Source organism: Protopterus annectens, chromosome 13.part0, assembly GCF_019279795.1.
Source record: "Protopterus annectens isolate FY-2018-M chromosome 13.part0, PAN1.0, whole genome shotgun sequence".
NCBI lineage: Eukaryota > Metazoa > Chordata > Ceratodontiformes > Protopteridae > Protopterus > Protopterus annectens.
In genome coordinates, this window is record NC_056747.1 from 99,619,989 (window position 1) to 99,640,538 (window position 20,550).

The window sequence follows — 20,550 nt, forward strand, 5'->3', positions numbered from 1 at the left end:
GGGCCTCACTCAATGGAACAAATTCCGCACGCAAGTGTTTAAATCTACTTTGGCATCTGACGCACACATGGGTCATGGGTCCCCCACTCCTCCTTAAAGAAGACTCTGCCACAATTGTTGAAGCCTCCCTGCCTATGTCGCTTAGAGGGTCTTGCAGGTGGAAAAGTGAGGGGAGCTCCACCCCCCTCACCCTATGGTTCCAGCACCCTTGATTGCAGAGGAGCTGGAGGGTGATTAAAACAAAAGCAAATGTGAGCTTTTTGTGGACAGGTGACAAGTACAGGTATCAGTCAAAGGAAGGCTTAGCAAATATAGCGCATTTTTAAATAGCTGAGTTAAAAAGCTTCAGGTGTCAGACGGAAATGAAAACCAGTAATAGGTTCATAGGTAGGTACTAGGCTATCTGCCCAAGGGCATTTACAAGCCTAGCCAGTGTGTGTCGGCTTTCGCCACCCCATTGATTAATTAACTGATCCTCTGTCAAGCAGAGCCAATGAAGTGATCCCAGGGGTGTATTTTCTGTTACCCATCCACTCGTCAAGGTTTCTCTTGAAGAATGTTAGTTAGGGGCTCTGCCTGATGTAATTTCGAATTTTGTTCCAAAGCATGGGGAGTCTCTGTGACAGGAATCTATCCCTCCAGCATGTTCTATTTATTGTTGTGGCAAGGTTTAGCTCACTAGAGCACGTGGCTCGCAGTGACTTGGATTTTTTTAGGTGGAGCATGTCCAGCAATTCTGAGTTGGACATGGCTTTGTAAGTCAGGCAGAGATCACCTCTGAGTAAGCGATATGCCACTGAGTACAGCCGGTGTTTTTTCAATCGGGCTGCATAGGACATATGTTTGGTAAGGTACTTTTGTGGTCTTTCCAGCTGTTGGAAGTGTCTTGTGAGGTACATCCCAAATGGGGCATTGTACTCTATGATGGGTCTAATGAGTAACGAGTAGAGGGGCACTATAACCTCTTTATTTCTAGATGCTAACCCTTTAGTAATTAGATGGGCCACACAGAAGGATTTCCTAACTACTTTGGCAATATGATTGTCAAAGGAGAGATTACTATCTACCTGGGTCCCCAGATCTCTTATTACCTCTTCTGTATTAAGGGGGCTGCCACCTATGTGGTAATTTGTGGGTATTTTATTTTTCCCATATGGGATGAGAATGCATTTTTTGGCATTTAGCTTGAGGCCATGACTTTGACACCAGATGTCCGTCTCAGTAAGGCCCCTTTGGAGGATGTCCGTGCCAGCCGGAGAGTCAACTATGGCTCCCAGTTTGCAGTCATCGGCGAACTTGGTTAGCCACAGTCCTCCTGTGTTTGCCTGTACTTCTGAGAAGTATATGCCGAACAGTAGGGGTCCCAGGACCGAGCCTTGTGGGACACCACTTGTGACTGGTTTAGTCGGACCTGGAGCCCAATATTCTTACCGTGTGAGTTCTGTCTGTAAGCCAGTTGGCAACCCATCTCGTGACGTAAGGGCTTATGTTCAGGCTGGTGAGGTTTTTCTGTAATACCCGAGCGGGGAACGGTGTCGAAAGCCTTGGCGAGGTCAAGGTAGGCTGTGTGAACCACCTTTCCCTCGTCTATGGCCTTGGTGACTGTCTCGAAGAAGTCAACCAGGTTTAGTAGGCATGTTCTGCCCTTAACAAAGCCGAACTGGGTCGGGTCAAGTGTTTGGAGGTTCCCAATGTCTTTGTTAATGAGTTCCATGATGATGCGCTCCATAGCCTTGCAGACCAGGCTAGTCAGGCTTATGGGGCGATAGTTACCAGGGTCAGTTGTGGCCCCTCCTTTGTGGAGAGGAATAACCTTTTGCGCCATTCTATGGGCACGTAGCCTGTGGAAAGACTGAGGTTGAACAGTGTGTTTAGGTGGGGGGGTTAGTTCGTCCTGTAGTTCGTGCAAGACGCAGTCTGGGACACCATCTGGCCCCATTGACGCTGAGTTTTTGGCTTTTGAAAGGGCTGTTTTCACCTGTGTGTCTGTGATTTTTGGGACACTACACTTTGCCGGTATTGTTGTGGGCCCTTTTGGAGGTGAGAGGGGGGTGAAGTCTGCACTGAATCAATCTGCCAGGATGTTGGCAATATCAGTAGGTTCAGTATATTTTATGCTATTTTGCACTAGTTCAGTGCATATCTGCGAGTTGCCACTTAGATTCTTAACTTAGCTAAAGATGGCTTTGTAGTTATCTTTTGAATCCTTGGCTATTTTTCTTTTGAAGTTAGCCTTGGATGATTTCATGAGGGACCTCAAGTTTCTTACTGATACTGATCATGGATGTCTCTCCTTCTTGGGATTTGCTTTTTTCTTAACTAGTTTCCTCCTCCTATTGTATAGCCTTTTTATTGTAGGGGTCCATCAAACTGGTTTCCTTCTCTTAGAGGAGCGAGTCTTGGTTTTGCTAGGGATGGCATGCTCCATGCATCCTTGTAGGTGCTCATAGAGTGCATTTGTAAAGGTTTCTGCATCTTGGGCAGCGTTATCCTTTAGCATGGGGGCTGTGAAACTTACCACCTCTGTCTTAAGTAAGGTGAAGTTTGCTTTAAAAAAGTTTTTTACTGTAGTTTCCTTAGTTGGGGGTGGTGGTAGGGTGTAGACATCCAGTGATTAGTTTATGGTCTGATCTAACCAGTGACGGGTTGAGCTCCGGTGCAGAACACCTGTCACCCATGTTGGTGATGACCAGGTCCAGTATGTTTTCACCTCCAGTAGGGGAGATTACCAGCTGATGCAGGGCATTTGAGTTGATGAATTCCAGGAAGCGCTGGGTCTGGGAATTTGTACTCTAGTAGTTTTCCAGTGAATGGTAGGGTAATTGAAATTGCTCAATATCAGGGTGTTTGGTAGGACCTTCATGTTTTCCAGTGTCTCCAGAAAGGTGGAGTGGTGGTCTTGGGTCATGGAGGGTGATCTGTAGCAGGCCACAATTTGCACTGCAGATTTGCCTGATGTTAGTTGCACATGGATGATCTCAGAGATATCATGCTGTGCCACTAACCTGGAGATTTAGGTATCCTTGATGAATATGGATACACCCCTCCTTTTGTGTTTCGGTCCTTGTTCTGTGGCCGAAATGTGTGGTATGAGTTGTAGCCCTGTAGTGCAGGGGTGCTCTCTGGAGCCTTGAACCAGGTTTCAGTTACTGCACAGATGTCAACGTTCTCCATACTGAGGAGTGCTTTGAACGTGTGCATTTTGAGATTTAAACTCATGGCGTTGAGTAGCATAACCCTCAGTTTTTTGTTAATTATGCTGTTTACGGAGGTGGGTTTGACTTTTGAGCCTTGCCTAAACACGGTACTATGGGGGCAGCCAGTATTTTAAAGCCTTGGGGTGACAGGTGCAACTAGTCTCTTGCGAAGCAACGTGGCTTGTTGAGCATGTCATCCCAGGCTGACAGACACTGGATCCCCTTTGAATGACACCAGAAGCTTAGCCAATTGATGAAATTGATCATTTTTGTTCTTTATACTGAGGTATCATTCTTGGTGAGGGCAGGATGCTACTCATGGTCAGGGTCATACCAGCCTGGGCTACATGATCAGACAGCTCTTCCATGTCTCTTTTCATGTAGTCCAGGGAGGTACGTCTCAGGTCATTCACACCAGCATGTACAATGACTGAGTCATATTTGTACTTGGTCCGGAGTGACCTGAGTGCTTGTGTTATGTGGCGGATTCTAGCTCCCGACAGGCAGCTAATAGTAACCTTCTGCTTGTCCAGCTTAGTGAGTGGGACGTCAGTGTGCCTGACTATAGAGTCACCTATTACTAGTGTGTTGGGTATGTTATTTCGCCTTAAGGGCTGTGATTATGCGGCACACTGATTTTGTGTTTTATGTGTTGTTTGGCTTGTGACGGGAAGTGCAGGTTGTTTGGGTGTCTGCTTTGGAGGTCTCTGATGCTTTTGCAGGTTTTTATTTAGAGCCTCCGACTATGATTTTGTGTATTTATGTGTATTTTTTGCCGGTGCTGTTTTAGTAGGTTTGTGTGCAGCTGGAGTTGTGGTGCAAGTGTTAACCTTCTTCTCTCGACTGTCTGTTCCAGTCTTGGGTGGAGACAGCTTAGCTTCCAGTTTGGCTGTATAATTGCATCTCTCACATATGTTAGTGTTTTGTGGTAGGAGGAGAGGGTTGTCTCTGTACATGAGACAGTTGTAACATTGCCTCAGGATACCCAGATTCACCAGCTGGACTGGAGAGTGCACCTGAAGTCGCCCTTTGATCATGCCTGAATAGTGGGGTGAGCTGCTTAGTCGCTTGGTTGGTGAGGGGTGAATAGTGGGGTGAGCTGCTTAGTCGCTTGGTTGGTGAGGGGGTGAATAAAGAGCCTTGCCCTGCTGGGCAATCAGTGTCAGGTATAGTAATGCTTGCTATTAGGTCTGAGCAAGTGCTGGGCTGTAAGATGCTTTTTGAGTGCTTAGGTTGAGAGTTAGACTAGTTTCAAGGGAAAAAACTGAGGAGGAGACTTAGTGGAGCCAGGAATAATTTAATCATAGCTAACCGGCACTGCCCAGTGCGCAAAACCGTGCAAACGCGGTTTTTATAGTAGGGAAATGAAAGAGAGAGAAATTAGCCCAACGTGGCCAATAAACTACTAACTTCTGGGCAAGAACCACTCCTCCAAGGACAGATAGGTTGCTCAAAGCTCCTCTCCCTCACAGGTGAACAGAGAAACTTCCTTCTATCCAAGTAAGGTATGGGCAACTCAGAAACTTGTAACACAATACTGAATTCAGCACTAGCCTGAACACTGGACTATACTAGCTTAGAAAGGTGGGAAACAAGGAATTTTTTTGGTTTTTTTTTTGAAAAGGTAGGCAAAACAGTAAAAAATACACTTAAAACAGCTTTAAACGACAACAAACAATCAGAAAAGGCTATCACACTTTAGTGTGTAGCCTACAACAGTTAAACAAATTATTTAACCAAAAAACAACTTTTTAAAAGTGCAAGCAGTCAAATAAGTACAATATGTGAAAAAACAAGCTTTTAAATCACAAGAAACGCTGGAAAATCTGCGTTTAGGCAGAAAAACATTACGTACAGCAAGAAAGTACAGAAAACTGATAATTACTCCAAAGTCTCTCTCCTAAGCTAGAAGGCTTGTATCAGTTTAAGGCTTTCTAGTACTACCCAGTAGGTTAGTTATAGGAAAGATGGGAAACAAGCGCAGATGTGGTCTTTTAAACCAGAAAGTTGAAAGAGACAGACAAACTGTCCAAATGGTTATTAAACTACAATTTCTGGGCCAAGAACCTCTCCTCTCGTGGTAGACAGGCTACCTAGTAGGGTTACCACCTATCCCACTTTGCGAGGTACAGTCCCTCTTTGGGCAGTTGTGTCCTGACAAAAAATATTAAAAATGGCAAATGTCCTGAGATTGTAGGACATAATTATGTCCCATATTTTATGTAATAGTTGCATAAAATAGTTATTTCTGTATCTAAAATGCCTAAATGTTACAAGAAACATAATAAGCAACTAAACTGCTACAAAAATAAGCTTTTATTTAGGCAAAAAAGTTAAGTTCTATCCGTTGTACTGACCGTGGGTATGTGTCTGCCTGTAAAATCTGATGTGTGTCATGAAAATGTCCCACTTTGGCCATTTGAAAAGGTGGCAACCCTACTACCTAGTGCTTACCACTCCCACTGATAAGCTAGAAGGCTTTCCTCCAACACAGAAAGGCGTGCGGGGCTCAGAAGCTTACCAACAGTCCTGGATACATAAACTCTGTATCTGGACTAGGCTAGTTACAGGAAAGGTGGGAAACAAGCGCAAGTGCGGCTTTTAAACCAGAACGTTGAAAGAGATGGAAAAAAACTGCCCAAATGGCCAATAGCTACAATTTCTGGGCCAGGAACCACTCCTCTTGTGGTAGATAGGCTACCTAATGCTTACCACTCCCACTGACAAGCTAGAAGGCTTCACTCCAACACAGAAAGGCTTGGAGGGCTCAGAAGCTTACAAAGAGTCCTGGAATACAGCAAATATGTACCTGGACTAGACTAGTTACAGGAAAGGCAGGGAACAAGTACAAACGTAGGCTTTTAAGCCAACAAGTTGAAAGATGTAAAACTGCCCAAATAAATTACAATTTCTGGGCCAAAACTCACTCTTCCCATGGAGGATAGGCTACCCAGTGCATACCACTCCCACTGATATGCTAGAAGGCTTTCCTCCAACACAGAAAGGCTTGGGGGCTCAGAAGATTATTAATCCTGGATACAGCAACTCTGTAACCGGACTAGGCTAGTTATAGGAAAGGCAGGAAACAGGCACAAGTGCAGCTTTCAAACCAGAAAGTTGAAAGAGATGGAAAAAAACTGCTCAAACAGCCAATAGCTACAATTTCTGGGCCAGGGACCACTCCTCTTGTGGTAGATAGGCTACCTGATGCTTACCACTCCCACTGATAAGTTAAAAGGCTTCCCTCCAACACGGAATGGCTTGGGGGGCTCAGAAGCTTACAAAGAGTCCTGGATACAGCAAATATGTACCTGGACTAGACTAGTAACAGGAAAGGCAGGAAACAAGCGCAAACACAGGCTTTTAAATCAGAAGGTTGAAAGAGATGGAAAAGCTTCCCAAATGGCCAATAAACTATAATTTCTGGTCCAGAAACTACTCCTCCTGTGGTAGATAGGTTACCTAGTGCTTTCCACTCCCACTGATCAGCTAGAAGGATTCTCTCCAACACAGAAGAGCTTGGGGGGCTCAGATGCTTACCAACAGTCCTGGGTACAACAAATCTGTACCTGGATTACACTAGTTATAGGAAAGGTGGGGACCAGACGCAAAATGGGCTTTTGACCAGAAAATAGAAAGAGATGGAAAAACTGCCCAAATGGCCAATGAACTACAATTTCAGGGCCAAAACCCACTCTTCCCGTGGTAGATAGGCTACCTAGTGCTTACCACTCTGGGGTACATGAAAATCTGCATAAAGGACTGCAGAGTGCAAATATTTCTAACAATATGTGCTGTGATCCCAAATCTTGAGATGTTCATGATATCCTTGCATATAAAGATTATGACAGAAAAACTTATGTATAATGTTTTATTTGCATACATGACTTCTGTAAGGAGAGGAACACAAGTAAGAATCTCTAGTAAAGAAGTGCATGGATTTCAGGAACTGTAAAGGAAACTATGACTTTCCATAACTGGTTACTGCGGCACTCATCCTTTGATAATCAAGGAGTTAAAGCAGCTGGTAGACTGTTAGTGGCCCACATAGCAGAGTTCCTGATATGCAGTTGTACTGTCACTTGCTAGTGCTCTTTTATACACGGTTAAAATCTACAAGGTCTTGATTAGTTAAATTGTGTTTTTTCTACACATATACAGTGTATCAATGAGTGCTACTCTCAGCATTCAGACAGTTCTGAGTTCTTAACTAGACATGTTGTGTGACTAAGAACGTGGCCTAACAGACCTATCTATATAAGCACATACATTCTGTCAAGTTCTTCCTCTGTACCAATTGAGCACAATGAATGTGACCAGGAGACATCTCTGGAAAAGTTGCAATTGTACACAGCAACAAGGTACAGGTCGATGCATACAGGTGGTTGTATTCCTTAGTTAACTCAAACAGCACTCCTTTCCAGCTGCACCCTGAAGTTCTCTTTTGCCCATACTTTTCCAGTTTATATGTGGTTAACTACCCTGCCAGGCACAGTCCAAAAAAATAAATAAATAAAATAAAGCTTCACCCTTAAATTCATCAGTTCCCCTGAAAGGTGCACTTTTTCCATTCCCGGGGCTGCCGCCTAACACAGTAACCCATCCTTCCTCTCCTGGAAAGAGGCATCTCACCAAGCATCTCAGTCTTTCAAGCAATCTGTTACTAACAGCACTTTGTTTAGGCTACACCTATCAGTCACTCCATCTAATTCAAGTTATTTGTACATGAAACAAATATGCCAGTGCAAAATATGACCCTTGTTTTTTTTTTTTTTTTTTTTTTTTTTTTTTATTTGGATCTTCTATCAGTCAGTTATATGTTTGTATGTCCTGACTTAGTCTTTATCCATTTGCCAGTTATCTGCATAAACCATTGCAGGGCTGCTCTGAAGTCAGAACCAATACTGGGTGCACATCTGGGAAAGTAATGCTGAAAATGATACCCAACACATCAGGGGATAATATGTACATTCACTCATGGTAAATACACACACACACACCTGTGGATAACTTGGTGAATCACTAATTCACTTACAGCACATTTTGGGATATAGGAGGGGAACAAAAGCACTTAAAGAAAATCTAAGTGGACACACGGAAAATGTGCAGGCTCCATAAATATGGCTTCCCAACCGAGAAGTAAACACTATCTATTTAAAAAAAATGCTAACTGCTGCATCTCTGTACTGACCGTTTGTCTCAGCCGTTTTGGCATTTGTTTTATTTGGAACTAATGCAGAACTTTTGTAAATATAATCATAGTTCAGATGTTTATTGAGAAGTCAATAAATAATTCATGTATAATAACTAAATACTTGTAAAGTAAACTAATTTCCTAAATGACCATCGTGACAAATATCAGGCATCGCATAATGTGCAAGAACAATACATCACTGGAAAAGCTAAATTGTGAAAACTTTTAAGCAATCCTTTTGTAATTGTTCATCTACAATTCACCCCATGCTTAACTGCAAGACATGACCAGATGTTGGGGTACGTAAAGGATACAAGAAAAACTACAAACATTTGCTTACTGTATTACTTAAACAGAAGGCCAAAGAGGAATTAAGCTCGCCAACACGGACTACGGTTGTATTCTTGAACGTTTCCAGTTGTTGTGTCAGGCATGACCGCACACATAAGGGGTGAAAAATGAGGACAACGAGCACAGCTATCACACCCAGTAGAATAAGAACAAGTAGCACCCTTGGGATCCACTTTTTCCAGGAGGCCTTTGGTGCACATTGACGGCTCACTCCAAATTTATCAGCAGAACTGCAGTATGTTGTTTCCCCTTTGCTTTGATCACAGTCTTGAACGGTTAAAGGTTGTGTTGCAAGCTTCTCCACAGAGTTGCTCATTTTGTAGCTCATAGCTGCCGTACCTCATAAGAAAAGGGTAAATGCCAGCGCTCGCAGCTATATATAACTGAGCTAGCTACACAATCTCCTTTCCTTGTTTTTAAAGGAGCCTGTCCACGGTAGTGTCACCCAGTGTCACTTTTAATGCGTATATATTCTGTAATAAAAGGCGTGCGAATTAAAATCCCAACTCAAACAATGATATGTATTTATTTCAGAAATGTACAGTACTACAAATATCTCTACTTTAAGTGTGACGGTAAAAGACGGTTTTGTTAACGTGTTCCAGATATTTTAAATAAGAAATCGATAACAAAATACATATGGCTTAAGAAGGAACATGCCCACAAGTGAAATGCAATTTAGTTCCACTATTCACACCTTGGAAAGTCGGTTACCATTTAACTGAAACGAAGTGCCAGGCAATGCAGTAACATCTGTAAGGTTTGATTCCGAGGAGACGTTTAATGCACTTGATGCCCTTTAGTCATCACTGTAATATGTTGGCAAGCGTGCCCTTTTGCAAAGGACGACCCGACTACTGATTCCCTATCCCTACATATATTTTGTTGTTACCCAGGGCAAGACGAAGCAAGATTTAAGTGCCACTCTTTATCAAGTAAGACCTCCGTCTCACGCCTATGCCAAACGGGCACCCAGCTGGACCCAAACCGCTATGAACCTAAGTTACTCTCTCCGTGGCGGTCACTCTTGAATTGGGTAACAAACGTCAATGCTGCAGTAATACTCTCTGCAAGACAATTAAACCAGAGCGTAGGATAGCGGTCTGAATATTACAAAACTCGCACTTCCGTACTACAGCTTCGTACTCAGTCCTCCACTTGGGGATTTCCTGAGCCTGCGCATCAGGTCACCGCACTGCTGTGTCTGCGCGGTGCACCCGCGCCCCTGGAAACCGTGATGGTCCCTCACCTGGTTACAGTAGACCTGGTATCTCCAGGAACAGGCTAAGACTATTTCAGTTAATATGCTTAACAGGATAACCGTTATCTGATCATAGCTTTCAAATGTCCAGATTTTCCACTCAGATTTTTGGTCTGTTCCTCATAAAAATCGTTTTTTTTTTGTAATTCACTAGTATTATCTCCGGGGTGAAGTCACTACAAATTACATACATTTGAGTTTCAGACTACATATCTTTCAGAAAAAAATGCATGCTAACACAAATCCTGTTATTCTAACAACTATCTAAGTTTATAAGAGCATTTTTTTAATTTGTTCCTATTTTTAAGCTGTCCGCCATTATGTCAGGCTTTTCTCCATATTTAATTTCTTGCGCTAAGAAGTTAAGCGGAATGTATCCGATAACGTGGATTTGTAAATACACGTTACCTGAAAAATAAGTGTTTAATGTATGACACTTACTGTTGAGTAACTGTAATCATCACTTTTTTGTCACAATTTCAGGTAACATAAATTATCGAGTGTTTTCTGAAGTCAAATAAATCTGAAATTGTGCTGTGGCACCTTTCACAAAAGTTAAATAAATAACTAATACTTGAACAGTGTAATGTTTTGAGCTAAAAATGGGAGTCCCTCAAAATCGTTCACAGTTAAATAAGGAACCTACATTTTGGCATTTGTTTTTTTTTTTCTTTCCAGCAACGCAGTTTATACGCGTTTTATTTCTCCATAATATTTTACATTTAGAACAGGACTTTGTAGGTTGTTTATGTGTTTATATAGTGTAATTCGAATTTCAACCCCGGGCCTCTGCTAAAAAGGGGTAGCTTTGCTGCCTAGTCGGACTATCCCGGCAAACAAATACAATAAAATTAATGAGTTAGTCTCCAGAGATTATTCAGCAAGTTTATGTATACAGATGTAAACTGGGCAATCATTTGGTGATGATTGCAAGCATACTACTTAACCTCCTAGAACAAGAATTATAAACAAAGCTTTAAATAACGGGGCAACGGTCCAAAAGTAGGGACAATTTTAAATATTGCTCTTACAAACTTGGCAAATCAATAGAATAACAGGTTTTGTATTAGCATGAATTTTCTGAAGAGAACGACCCCCAGAATGTCAAATGTCTGTCATTATTTGCTGACTTCAATTCTCAGTGATTTGCTAGAAAACCAAACTTTTATGAGGAACAGGCTAAAAATCTAGAAATCCTGCAAAAATCTAAACCGCTGGCAGATGTGATAACTAGGAACATTGTAATTGTAAATGAGTACAGTTGTCTTAGTTTATCGTTTTCTTTCCTTTTATTGTTCTAAAACTATAAACTAGCATTGAGGTGATCATGCAGGTGGCATAGTGCACGTAATATATTTGCTTTCCTAACTGGCCGTAGTTGCACAACAATATGCTGAGCGTTAGCCAACCCCTTTACATCACATCACAGTTTGCCTGTGTTAAAATCCCCTAAAAATCGTAGTTACAGTAGTTGAAAGTTTTTGCAAATCCAAAGCAGTTGCGACTGTGTTTTCATTTCCGACTATTGTGATGCTTTGTGGTACATCAGTGCTGTCTGTGTATGGGTAAACAATATTGGGACATGTCCGTACTAGTTTTGCTTACCGGATGCGATGCTCAACTGCACGTAATATGAAAGCTGATGTGCACCATGAAGTGTAGGGGGGCAGGATTACTAAGTGCTTAATTTGCAGTCTGCGATTTGCACTTCTTTTGAATTGTTTTGCTGCAGGGGTGATTTTTTTTCTACCAGGTTTTACAAAGTACCACCTAGCATAGATAAACGGTACTTACGTATTATCGCAACCAGATTTTCACGGTTGCGAAATGCGCATACCACCACTGATAGGAGTACTCGAATGAAGCAATTGAAACCGTCTTTGTAAATGTGTAGTAGTGCTCCAAAACTTTACATTTACTGTAAAGTGGTGTTCAGAGTGTGTTTTGCTGGGGAATAATTTAAGATTACCCTCGGGAACAGAGACAGTGGAGAAAACCATCTTCCTGTTTTTTGCATGCATTACACAGGCACGATGTACTTTTCATGGCAGCTATCATACTATCGTTTGTCTCATTTTGAACCTGCAGAAGAAATTCTTCAGAGAAGTAAAACACAGACACTGAGAAATTGTTTAACTCACTGTAGTAAGAATCTTTGTGTTCAACATCTTTGTATCATGTATAGGAAGGGTTAAAATGTGAAACTGCATTGCGTGCAAAGAAATAAGCTTAAATAAGTTGTTTTTCTTGTAAAGAATTTGCTGACCAAAGAGGAATGCACAGATGTTACCTTTGTCCAGGCACAAGCTTATCTTGTGACTGACCTCTGACCATCTAAGGCTCCAGTATGTGAATTTATAGCCTTGACTGAAATTCCTTGTCTAGTAACCAGCTGCTGTGTACGTGCAGTGAAGGGTATAAAAACCCATGTGAAGTGTACAGAAATTAGACTGCTGACATACCATGTACTTTGTAGCATGTCTCCATGCATGTAAAATAAACCTTTTTTCTTATTTTTATCTGCGTGATTCTTCCAGTATATGTTGAGTATTAAAATCTTTTGACACTCACACATGCTTACTTTTAACCATTATTGTATTTAGAAATTGTTAAAAAAAAAAAAATAAATGTCACTAAAACCATCACTACTATGTCTGTGTTTGCTTCTCTGAAGGATTCCTTCCACACAGTGAATGCAATCCGTCCATCACACTGACAAGCAGGCATAACAATGCAAGCATGCAAAAAACAGGAAGAGGGCTTTCTCCACTGTTTTTGTTCCCAAAGGTAATCTGAAATTATTCCCCAGCAATATACACTCTGAATGCCAATTTACACTGTTTCATGGCCTCATTTCTACCGAAATTAGCGAAAGTTGCAACCGCGAAAATCTGGTTGCGATAATACGTAAGTACCAGATAAACTTACTAAGCTGGGCATAAATCCCTACGTCACTTCGATGGGTTGCCAACTGGTTTACTGACAGAACCCAGACTGTAAAAGTAGCCGACTCCAAATCTAGCTTCAGACAAGTGACAAGTGGAGTACTGTTAGAAAAATATATACACTAATTGAGCTAATTCAGTACATAAGGGGTTAAGAGTTAATGCATTTATTCTGTAGTAATGTGTAAATATCTGTGGCCTTAGCAAAGAATAACTGATGCCTGAAAGTCTGCTTACTTAGCAGACTTACGTGCTGAATTCAGGGTCGCACCTTGGGAAAAACAACAACTGTTACATATCAGGAAAAGAAAGTTGAAGGACAAGGTGATAAGGACTGGGGGCCCTGTGGTCAGCTAGTTCCCGAGAAATAAAAGAAGCTAGCTGAGCTATGGAAAATCAGACAAATCTTGTACCTACATGTTTTGTCTCCTTGCTGCAAGTAATAAAGGATGCCTTGCTTGAACCTTACGTGATTTGACTTTTGTTGCATATTTTCTTTTACAGATTGGTCCTTCAAGCTGGAACCCTCTCTTCACCTCGGATCAGACGGCCGGGTGGCTGAAACCGTACGGGGAAGAAACAAAATCGGTTCTTCTACAACATAAAAACCTCCAACTGAATTGTTGTCAAAAGAGGCCGGTCACCTTCTGATCTGCAATTGAAGGATGGGTTTCCACGAATCAGTGGTCCATCACGTTGAGGCTCAGGTAAGGCAAAAGGGTTTTTATTGTCTTTTGTTTTAAATAGTCAGGGACTTGGAAAGTGCATTGATCTTTGTCAGTACTGTGTTTTTTCAGTCAGGGATAAAGAAAAATGTAGTTCTGTCATAGACTTAGGAGACAAAGTAGTAAAAATTAAAGGAAGTCATTCTGAAGAGACTATAACAAAATCCGTGTACACGTTAAACTAAAAGAAGCCGGCAGGAAAGGTAAAACCAACTACGCAGGGAAAAGGAAAATAGGTAACTGTAATTATTGCGCAAAACAAAAAATCCACCCATGACCAAAGATGCTATGTATATGAAAAGCCAGCGCGCTGACAATATTAAGTACTATTCAAAATGGGTAACAAAATACGGCTTTGACAGTAAGTTAGATAAGTCATCGCTTCTCAAACTAATAAGGTTGTTAAAGGCAGACTCCAAGGGAAAAATCAAAAAACAATTGAGAGTTCCGCAAGTGCATAGATGGCTAGAGGAAGCAAACCGAAGGGAACAGAAGAGTAAAAATCAGAAAACTATGTTTCTAGATGGGGAAGATGATGATACAGTCATGGCTTCGGCTCCCCCTCCACCGGTAATTCCCCCTCCCCCACCAGGTCCTCCCCTGCCGGCATATGGGCAAACGCCACCACATTATGCAACCCAAACGGATGGCGACTTAAAGAAAAGATTTATTAAGGTACGCAGTCCCATACAGACCAGGGCAAAAACTGTTAGCATAGATGACAGTGGGGAGAACTCTGAGGTTTGGAGATTACATGAACCAACGGAAGAACTCTGTCCCCTTATAGAGGTCCCACATCCCAGGGCTCGTCAAGACAATCAGACTGCTACAATACTGGTCTATAGACCTTGGAGTCCCGAGGATATTAGAAAAGCCACCGAGGGCATACCACACCCTAGGGTAAACTTTCCAAAATTTTCAGAAGATTTAAGGGGAATGCGTTTGAGTTACCACCTAAATGGTGAGGAAATAGAAAAAGTAGTAAGACAGATCTTGTGGCCAGATTTGCATATGATCTGTGGGAACTGGAATTCCCGGGATGCACAATTAAGGCCACTCCAGCATAATGACCCAGGCCTTGATGCCCAAGTAACGGGACTAACTAACCGAATTTCTGATAAATGGAAACCCCGTGCGGACTGGACATGCATTAATCAATGTATCCAGTGAGACGGGGAATCAGTAGATACTTACTATGCGAGACTCATAGAGTGTTTTAACAACCATTGCGGAATGTCAATTTCGGACAACCAAGCGGGAAATTCCGCTTACGAACATCAACTAAAAAATGCCTTTTTAAAGGGAAGCAGTGCACCCATCAGCAGTTTTATTACTAAACATATGGTAGACCACTGCACCAGTAGATTACAACTACTGCTTGAGTATGCTAGGCATGCTGAAAGACACTTCAATAATAAAAAGAAAAAAAAGGTTAACGTCTTCTCTGTTGAAGATGGGGCTGAAGTATATGTGGTACAACAAGGGAAGAAGGTAAAGGGAAAGAAATGTAGACAATCTGACCAACGGTCAGAAGATTTCGAGGGATGGAAAAAGAGAGGTGAATGTTTCAAATGTGGGAAAAAAGGACACATGGCAAGGGATTGCAAGCAAAAGGGCGAAAAGCGACAAGATGATGAGGATAGTATATCTTGACTATATGATAGTGATAAGGAACAAGAAAGCAATGAAGCAAGAGAAGAGAAAGTAGCAAGAGAAAATAGGGAATGTGATGAGGATGATAGTAATGATAGCGATGAGGCATTTAACTTAGCCCTCCTGGGTTGGGACATTTTCTTTGCTCAAACAAAACCAGAAGTTACATTTCTGGTGGAAGGTAAGAAAGTCCACTTTTTGTGCGATTCTGGGGTATCCTGAACACTCATCCGCCCAGATGAAGACACGGGACAATGGCAGTCCCAAAACAGCATATTTGTTAAAGCAGCAAATGGCCAACTGTATCGGGAGCCCCTCTCGCATGAAATCACAATAACCAATCCTGTAACTGGCTTACAGCATACAAGCATAGTCATAATATCAGACAAATGCCTAATAAATCTGTTAGGCAGGGACATTATGCAAAAGCTTTGCATAGCAGTGGTCCCAGCAATGCAGGGGATGCAGGCGCAATGACACATGGGAGGTGGTGAGGTTGAAAATGTTCACGTATTACAAGCAGAAGGACAGGTGTTTTATTGGTATAGCCAGGACCTGGTCACAACCTGTCTAGGGGCTATAACCAGGATGCTGATGGATTTGGCCGTCAGTAAGAGTCCCTCACTTGATGTTACACAACAAAAATCATTGCACTCCACCTTGTATTTCTGTAAAACACCAGGACCAAATGAGAATTACCGAAAAAAGCTGTTTAAGTACCCCGCAGTAAGGATAGTATTATGTAATCTCTACTGGGATAAAAAGGGCAACAGCACAGTAACATGCTCTTTTACTAAAGAAATAACGGATCTGTATAGGTCCAGTTTCAGACCTCACGTAAGTCTAACACGAGAGAAAAACCTTAAGTGGGTAGACATAGCCAAAAAGATTAATAAGTGGAAAAAAATGCCCAAGGAGAAACTTGAAAAGCAAGGCATTCAAGTGCAAAAACTAAATTGGGTAATGCTGGCAAAACCCGCAGTGCACTTACACTTTCGTAAGGAAACATGACAGGCACTTCTATTGGAAGAAGAAGAAAATGTCCTTAAAAATATTCCAAGCAAATTGTGGTCCACAGGGAAGTCAAAATGTAGGTCTTCACTGAAGCAAATACAAAGAAGAACCACAAAAGAAACAATACCGATTACTGCTGCTCCTAGCTCGAACAGGGCTCGTTCCACACAATCTGTTACTAATGGTCTCCTGCTGGAAAAAACGTATCGAAGCACTGGTGCAAGATAATGATTTTATTCCACACTAGCACACTGCTACTGCCATACAAATTACAACGTGACTGAAAACAGGTTAAGCGCTTTCATCTGTTCACGACAGACTTCATCAGAACCAACAATTAAAACCATACATACCACTTATATACTCATTTTGGCGCCAAATCCATGTACTTAATAGATTAATTACAAAATTTCATATTTCTTGATTTTAAAAAACTTGATTCAAATGTACATACTTACATATAATACATATACAATATACTACACAAAACACTAATAACCCAATACTTAAAATACTTATTTTCCTAATACATATTGAACTAAATAATTACCTATTGTCTAAAATAACTACTGTACTCTTAAATAAATACATAATACATTTTCTATGTTCAAGATTAAAAGATAAAAGTTAAAAATTAAAATTAAAAATTACTCCCCCAAGATCAAAAATGGTTTCAGACTAATGTATTCATTTAATCCGGGGTTTGTGGTGGCATCTAAACATATTTGCCATTTACTTTCCAATGCACCTAGTCTTGCTTTCCAGTTACCCCTACCAGTTGATCTATCCACTGTTTCAAGAATTGCAAATTTAAATGTGTGTTCTATACCCACAAACCCCGGATTAAATGAATACATTAGTCTGAAACCATTTTTGATCTTGGGGGAGTAATTTTTAATTTTAATTTTTAACTTTTATCTTTTAATCTTGAACATAGAAAATGTATTATGTATTTATTTAAGAGTACAGTAGTTATTTTAGACAATAGGTAATTATTTAGTTCAATATGTATTAGGAAAATAAGTATTTTAAGTATTGGGTTATTAGTGTTTTGTGTAATATATTGTATATGTATTATATGTAAGTATGTACATTTGAATCAAGTTTTTTAAAATCAAGAAATATGAAATTTTGTAATTAATCTATTAAGTACATGGATTTGGCGCCAAAATGAGTATATAAGTGGTATGTATGGTTTTAATTGTTGGTTCTGATGAAGTCTGTTGTGAACAGATGAAAGCGCTTAACCTGTTTTCAGTCACGTTGTAATTTGTATGGCAGTAGCAGTGTGCTAGTGTGGAATAAAATCATTATCTTGCACCAGTGCTTCGATACGTTTTTTCCAGCAGGAGACCATTAGTAACTGATTGTGTGGAACGAGCCCTGTTCGAGCTAGGAGCAGCAGTAAAATGTAGGTCTTATACGCACAGCAGGGCCAGTAACAATAACTCCGAAATCGACATTTAGACCTCAAAAGTGCCAGTATCCATTAAGAAAGGATGCAGAAGAGAGAATAAAACCCATAATTGCAGCCCTCCTCAAAAGTGGTGTGTTAATTGAATCTCTGGATTCACCGTGTAATAGTCCGTTATTTCCCGTAAAGAAGGCAAATGGGGAATGGCGCATGGTCCAAGACCTGCAGGCCGTAAATGAGGCAATAATACCTAGGGCGCCTACAGTACCGGATCCACATACACTTTTAAATGATTTAAAACCACAACAAGAGTACTTCTCAGTGGTAGACATTAGTAATGCATTTTTTTCAATTCCAATACATCATGATAGCAGGTTTTGGTTTGCATTTACCTATCAAGGAAAGAGGTATACATACACACGACTGCCTCAGGGCTGTTGTGAAAGTCCCACAATATTTTCTCAGGAGATGTCAAGCAATTTGGAGAACTTTACCTCACCAAACAGCAGTCAAGTGCTACTTTATGTAGACGACATCTTGCTTGCAGCACCCACCTTGCAAGCCTGCAAGAATGACGCACTTGCCCTATTAAATTTTTTGGCTAGGGAAGGACACAAAGTAAACAAGGAAAAGCTGCAACTTTGGAAAAAGCAGGTAAGGTACCTAGGATATATAATACCCAAGGGAGGCAGAACCTTAGATGAAGACAGAAAGCTAGCAATCCTACAAGCACCAAAGCCTACCACCAAGAAGGAAATGATGTCCTTCTTGGGAACAACTAATTTCTGTCGAAGCTGGATTCCAAATTACGCCCAGGAATCTGCACCTTTGACTGACCTCATATACAGGGTACCTATGGCAGAGCAGGATTTGTTACATTGGACATCGGAAGCAGAATTGGCCTTTTGTAGGTTAAAACAACTGATAGCATCCTCCCTAGTTCTGGGATTACCAAATTATCACAAATGCTTTTTCCAGACTGTAGATTGCAAGCAAGGTTACATGACATCAGTGCTAACACAACAACATGGGGATAAGCAACATCCTATTGCTTACTATTCATCACAATTGGACCCAGTGGCACGGTCCTTACCCCACTGTGTTCAGGCAGTAGTTGCAGCTGCAATGGCAGTACAGGCTTCGGCCTCAGTAGTTTTGTTTCACCCACTCACCTTAAGGGTACCTCATGCAGTAGCAATTATTTTGTTACAAGAAAAAGTAGCATACCTTTCCCCAGCTAGGCATCTTTCCTGCATGACTGTTTTGCTGAGCCAACCCCATATGACAATTGAACAATGCACGACCCTTAATCCGTCAACTCTGCTCCCTACCCCTGTGGATGGTACTCCACATCACTGCCTGCAGGAGATTGAGCAGACAACATTACCTAGAAAGGATTTAACAGATATTCCTTTGACGGACGCTGATGTGGTCTGTTATGTAGATGGCGCATGCAAAAAGAATATGACAGGACAGAATTTAATGGGTTATGCTGTAGTATCTGATACAGAGGTTATTGAAGCGAAACCACTGCCACACTATCTTTCTGCACAAGCGGCAGAATTAATTGCACTCACCCGTGCATGTACCTTGGCCAAAGGAAAGCGGGCCAATATTTTTACTGATAGCCAGTACTCTTTCTCCACTGTACAAGTGTTTGCACAGCAGTGAAAAAATCGAGGCATGGTTACATCGGCAGGTAAACTAATAAATCATGCACAGCTTATATTAGACCTTTTAATCCGCGGTGGTGGTGCTGCGGTAGTGTTGTTGCCTCACAGCAAGACGTTGTCCCGTTCGATTCTCAGCTAGAGCATCTTCTATGGAGACATGCATGAATGGGCGTACCTTCGTTGAAGGTTGTGCGTTAGGGCCGTCGACTCAGCATGTAAAAATCAACTGCCAATCATTAGCGGACTGGAGTTCCGCTGTGGCGACCCCTAACCGGGAAAGCCAAAGGCCCCAATGTCTGGCTATCTGTAAATGTGCGGCACACACAAAACAGGATGATATTATTTCAAAAGGTAATGCAAAAGCCGATGCTGCTGCAAAACAAGCGGCCGCTGAGGCTGGTATTAATCTGGTGCAGGATTTAGAACCTTCTGACAGCCTAAATCTGGACATGCTACAGACAATGCAAGCATTGACTACACAGGCAGAAAAGAAACGTTGGTTAAAACAGGGAGCCTTCCTCAGAGATGGAGTGTACATCTCAAAAGAAGGAAAACCAATACTACCTTCCAACCTTTTTCGTTATGCCGCCTTGTTGAGCCATGGGCAGTGCCATGTCTCAACAGGGGAGATGGCACAGGTAGTAAACAAGGTGTTCACTACATATGGATTTACGAACTACTCTAAAAAATTTTGTTTAGCTTGTCAGGTTTGCAACCAATATCATGCACAAGGAGCAGTATGGCCTGGTCAAGGGAGCTTTCCCACGCCTCATATCCATTTCACACCATTTGTATGGATTTTATAGAATTAAACAAATGTGAAAATAAGAAGTATTGGCTTGTCATTATAGATATGTTCTCAAGATGGGTGGAAGCTTTTCCAACCAGGAACCCGGATGCAACCACAGTAGCAAAGGTTCTTGTGAAAGAAATTATCCCTAGGTTTGGAATTCCGGAGAGAATATATAGTGACAACGGAACACACTTTGTAAACCAGACCGTACAACAGCTAAGTAAGTTTTTTGGTATTTCTCTAAAAAAACATTGTGCATATCATCCTCAGTCTGCAGGGTTGGTTGAAAGACACAATGGCATACTTAAGAGTAAACTGAGGAAACTAATG

The 20,550-nt window shown here is 41.5% G+C and overlaps 1 protein-coding gene across 3 annotated transcripts in view; it reads right to left on the reverse strand.

The window, feature by feature from the left end:
* The window catches only part of LOC122817622, a 357,468-nt gene extending 347,554 nt beyond the window's left edge, over nucleotides 1–9,914 (reverse strand). Inside the window, exons 1-2 of one of the 3 annotated variants that reach the window (XM_044090670.1) lie at nucleotides 9,440–9,913; nucleotides 8,732–9,215 (exon numbers count right to left, since the gene is read on the reverse strand). In XM_044090670.1, coding sequence (XP_043946605.1) covers nucleotides 8,732–9,070 — 339 coding nt within the window. In that variant the 5' untranslated portion in view covers nucleotides 9,071–9,215; nucleotides 9,440–9,913. Of the gene's footprint in view, nucleotides 1–8,731 lie in introns of all 3 variants that reach the window. The other 2 variants (XM_044090672.1, XM_044090671.1) reach the window with 2 other exon arrangements.
* Nucleotides 9,915–20,550: the final 10,636 nt, after the last annotated feature.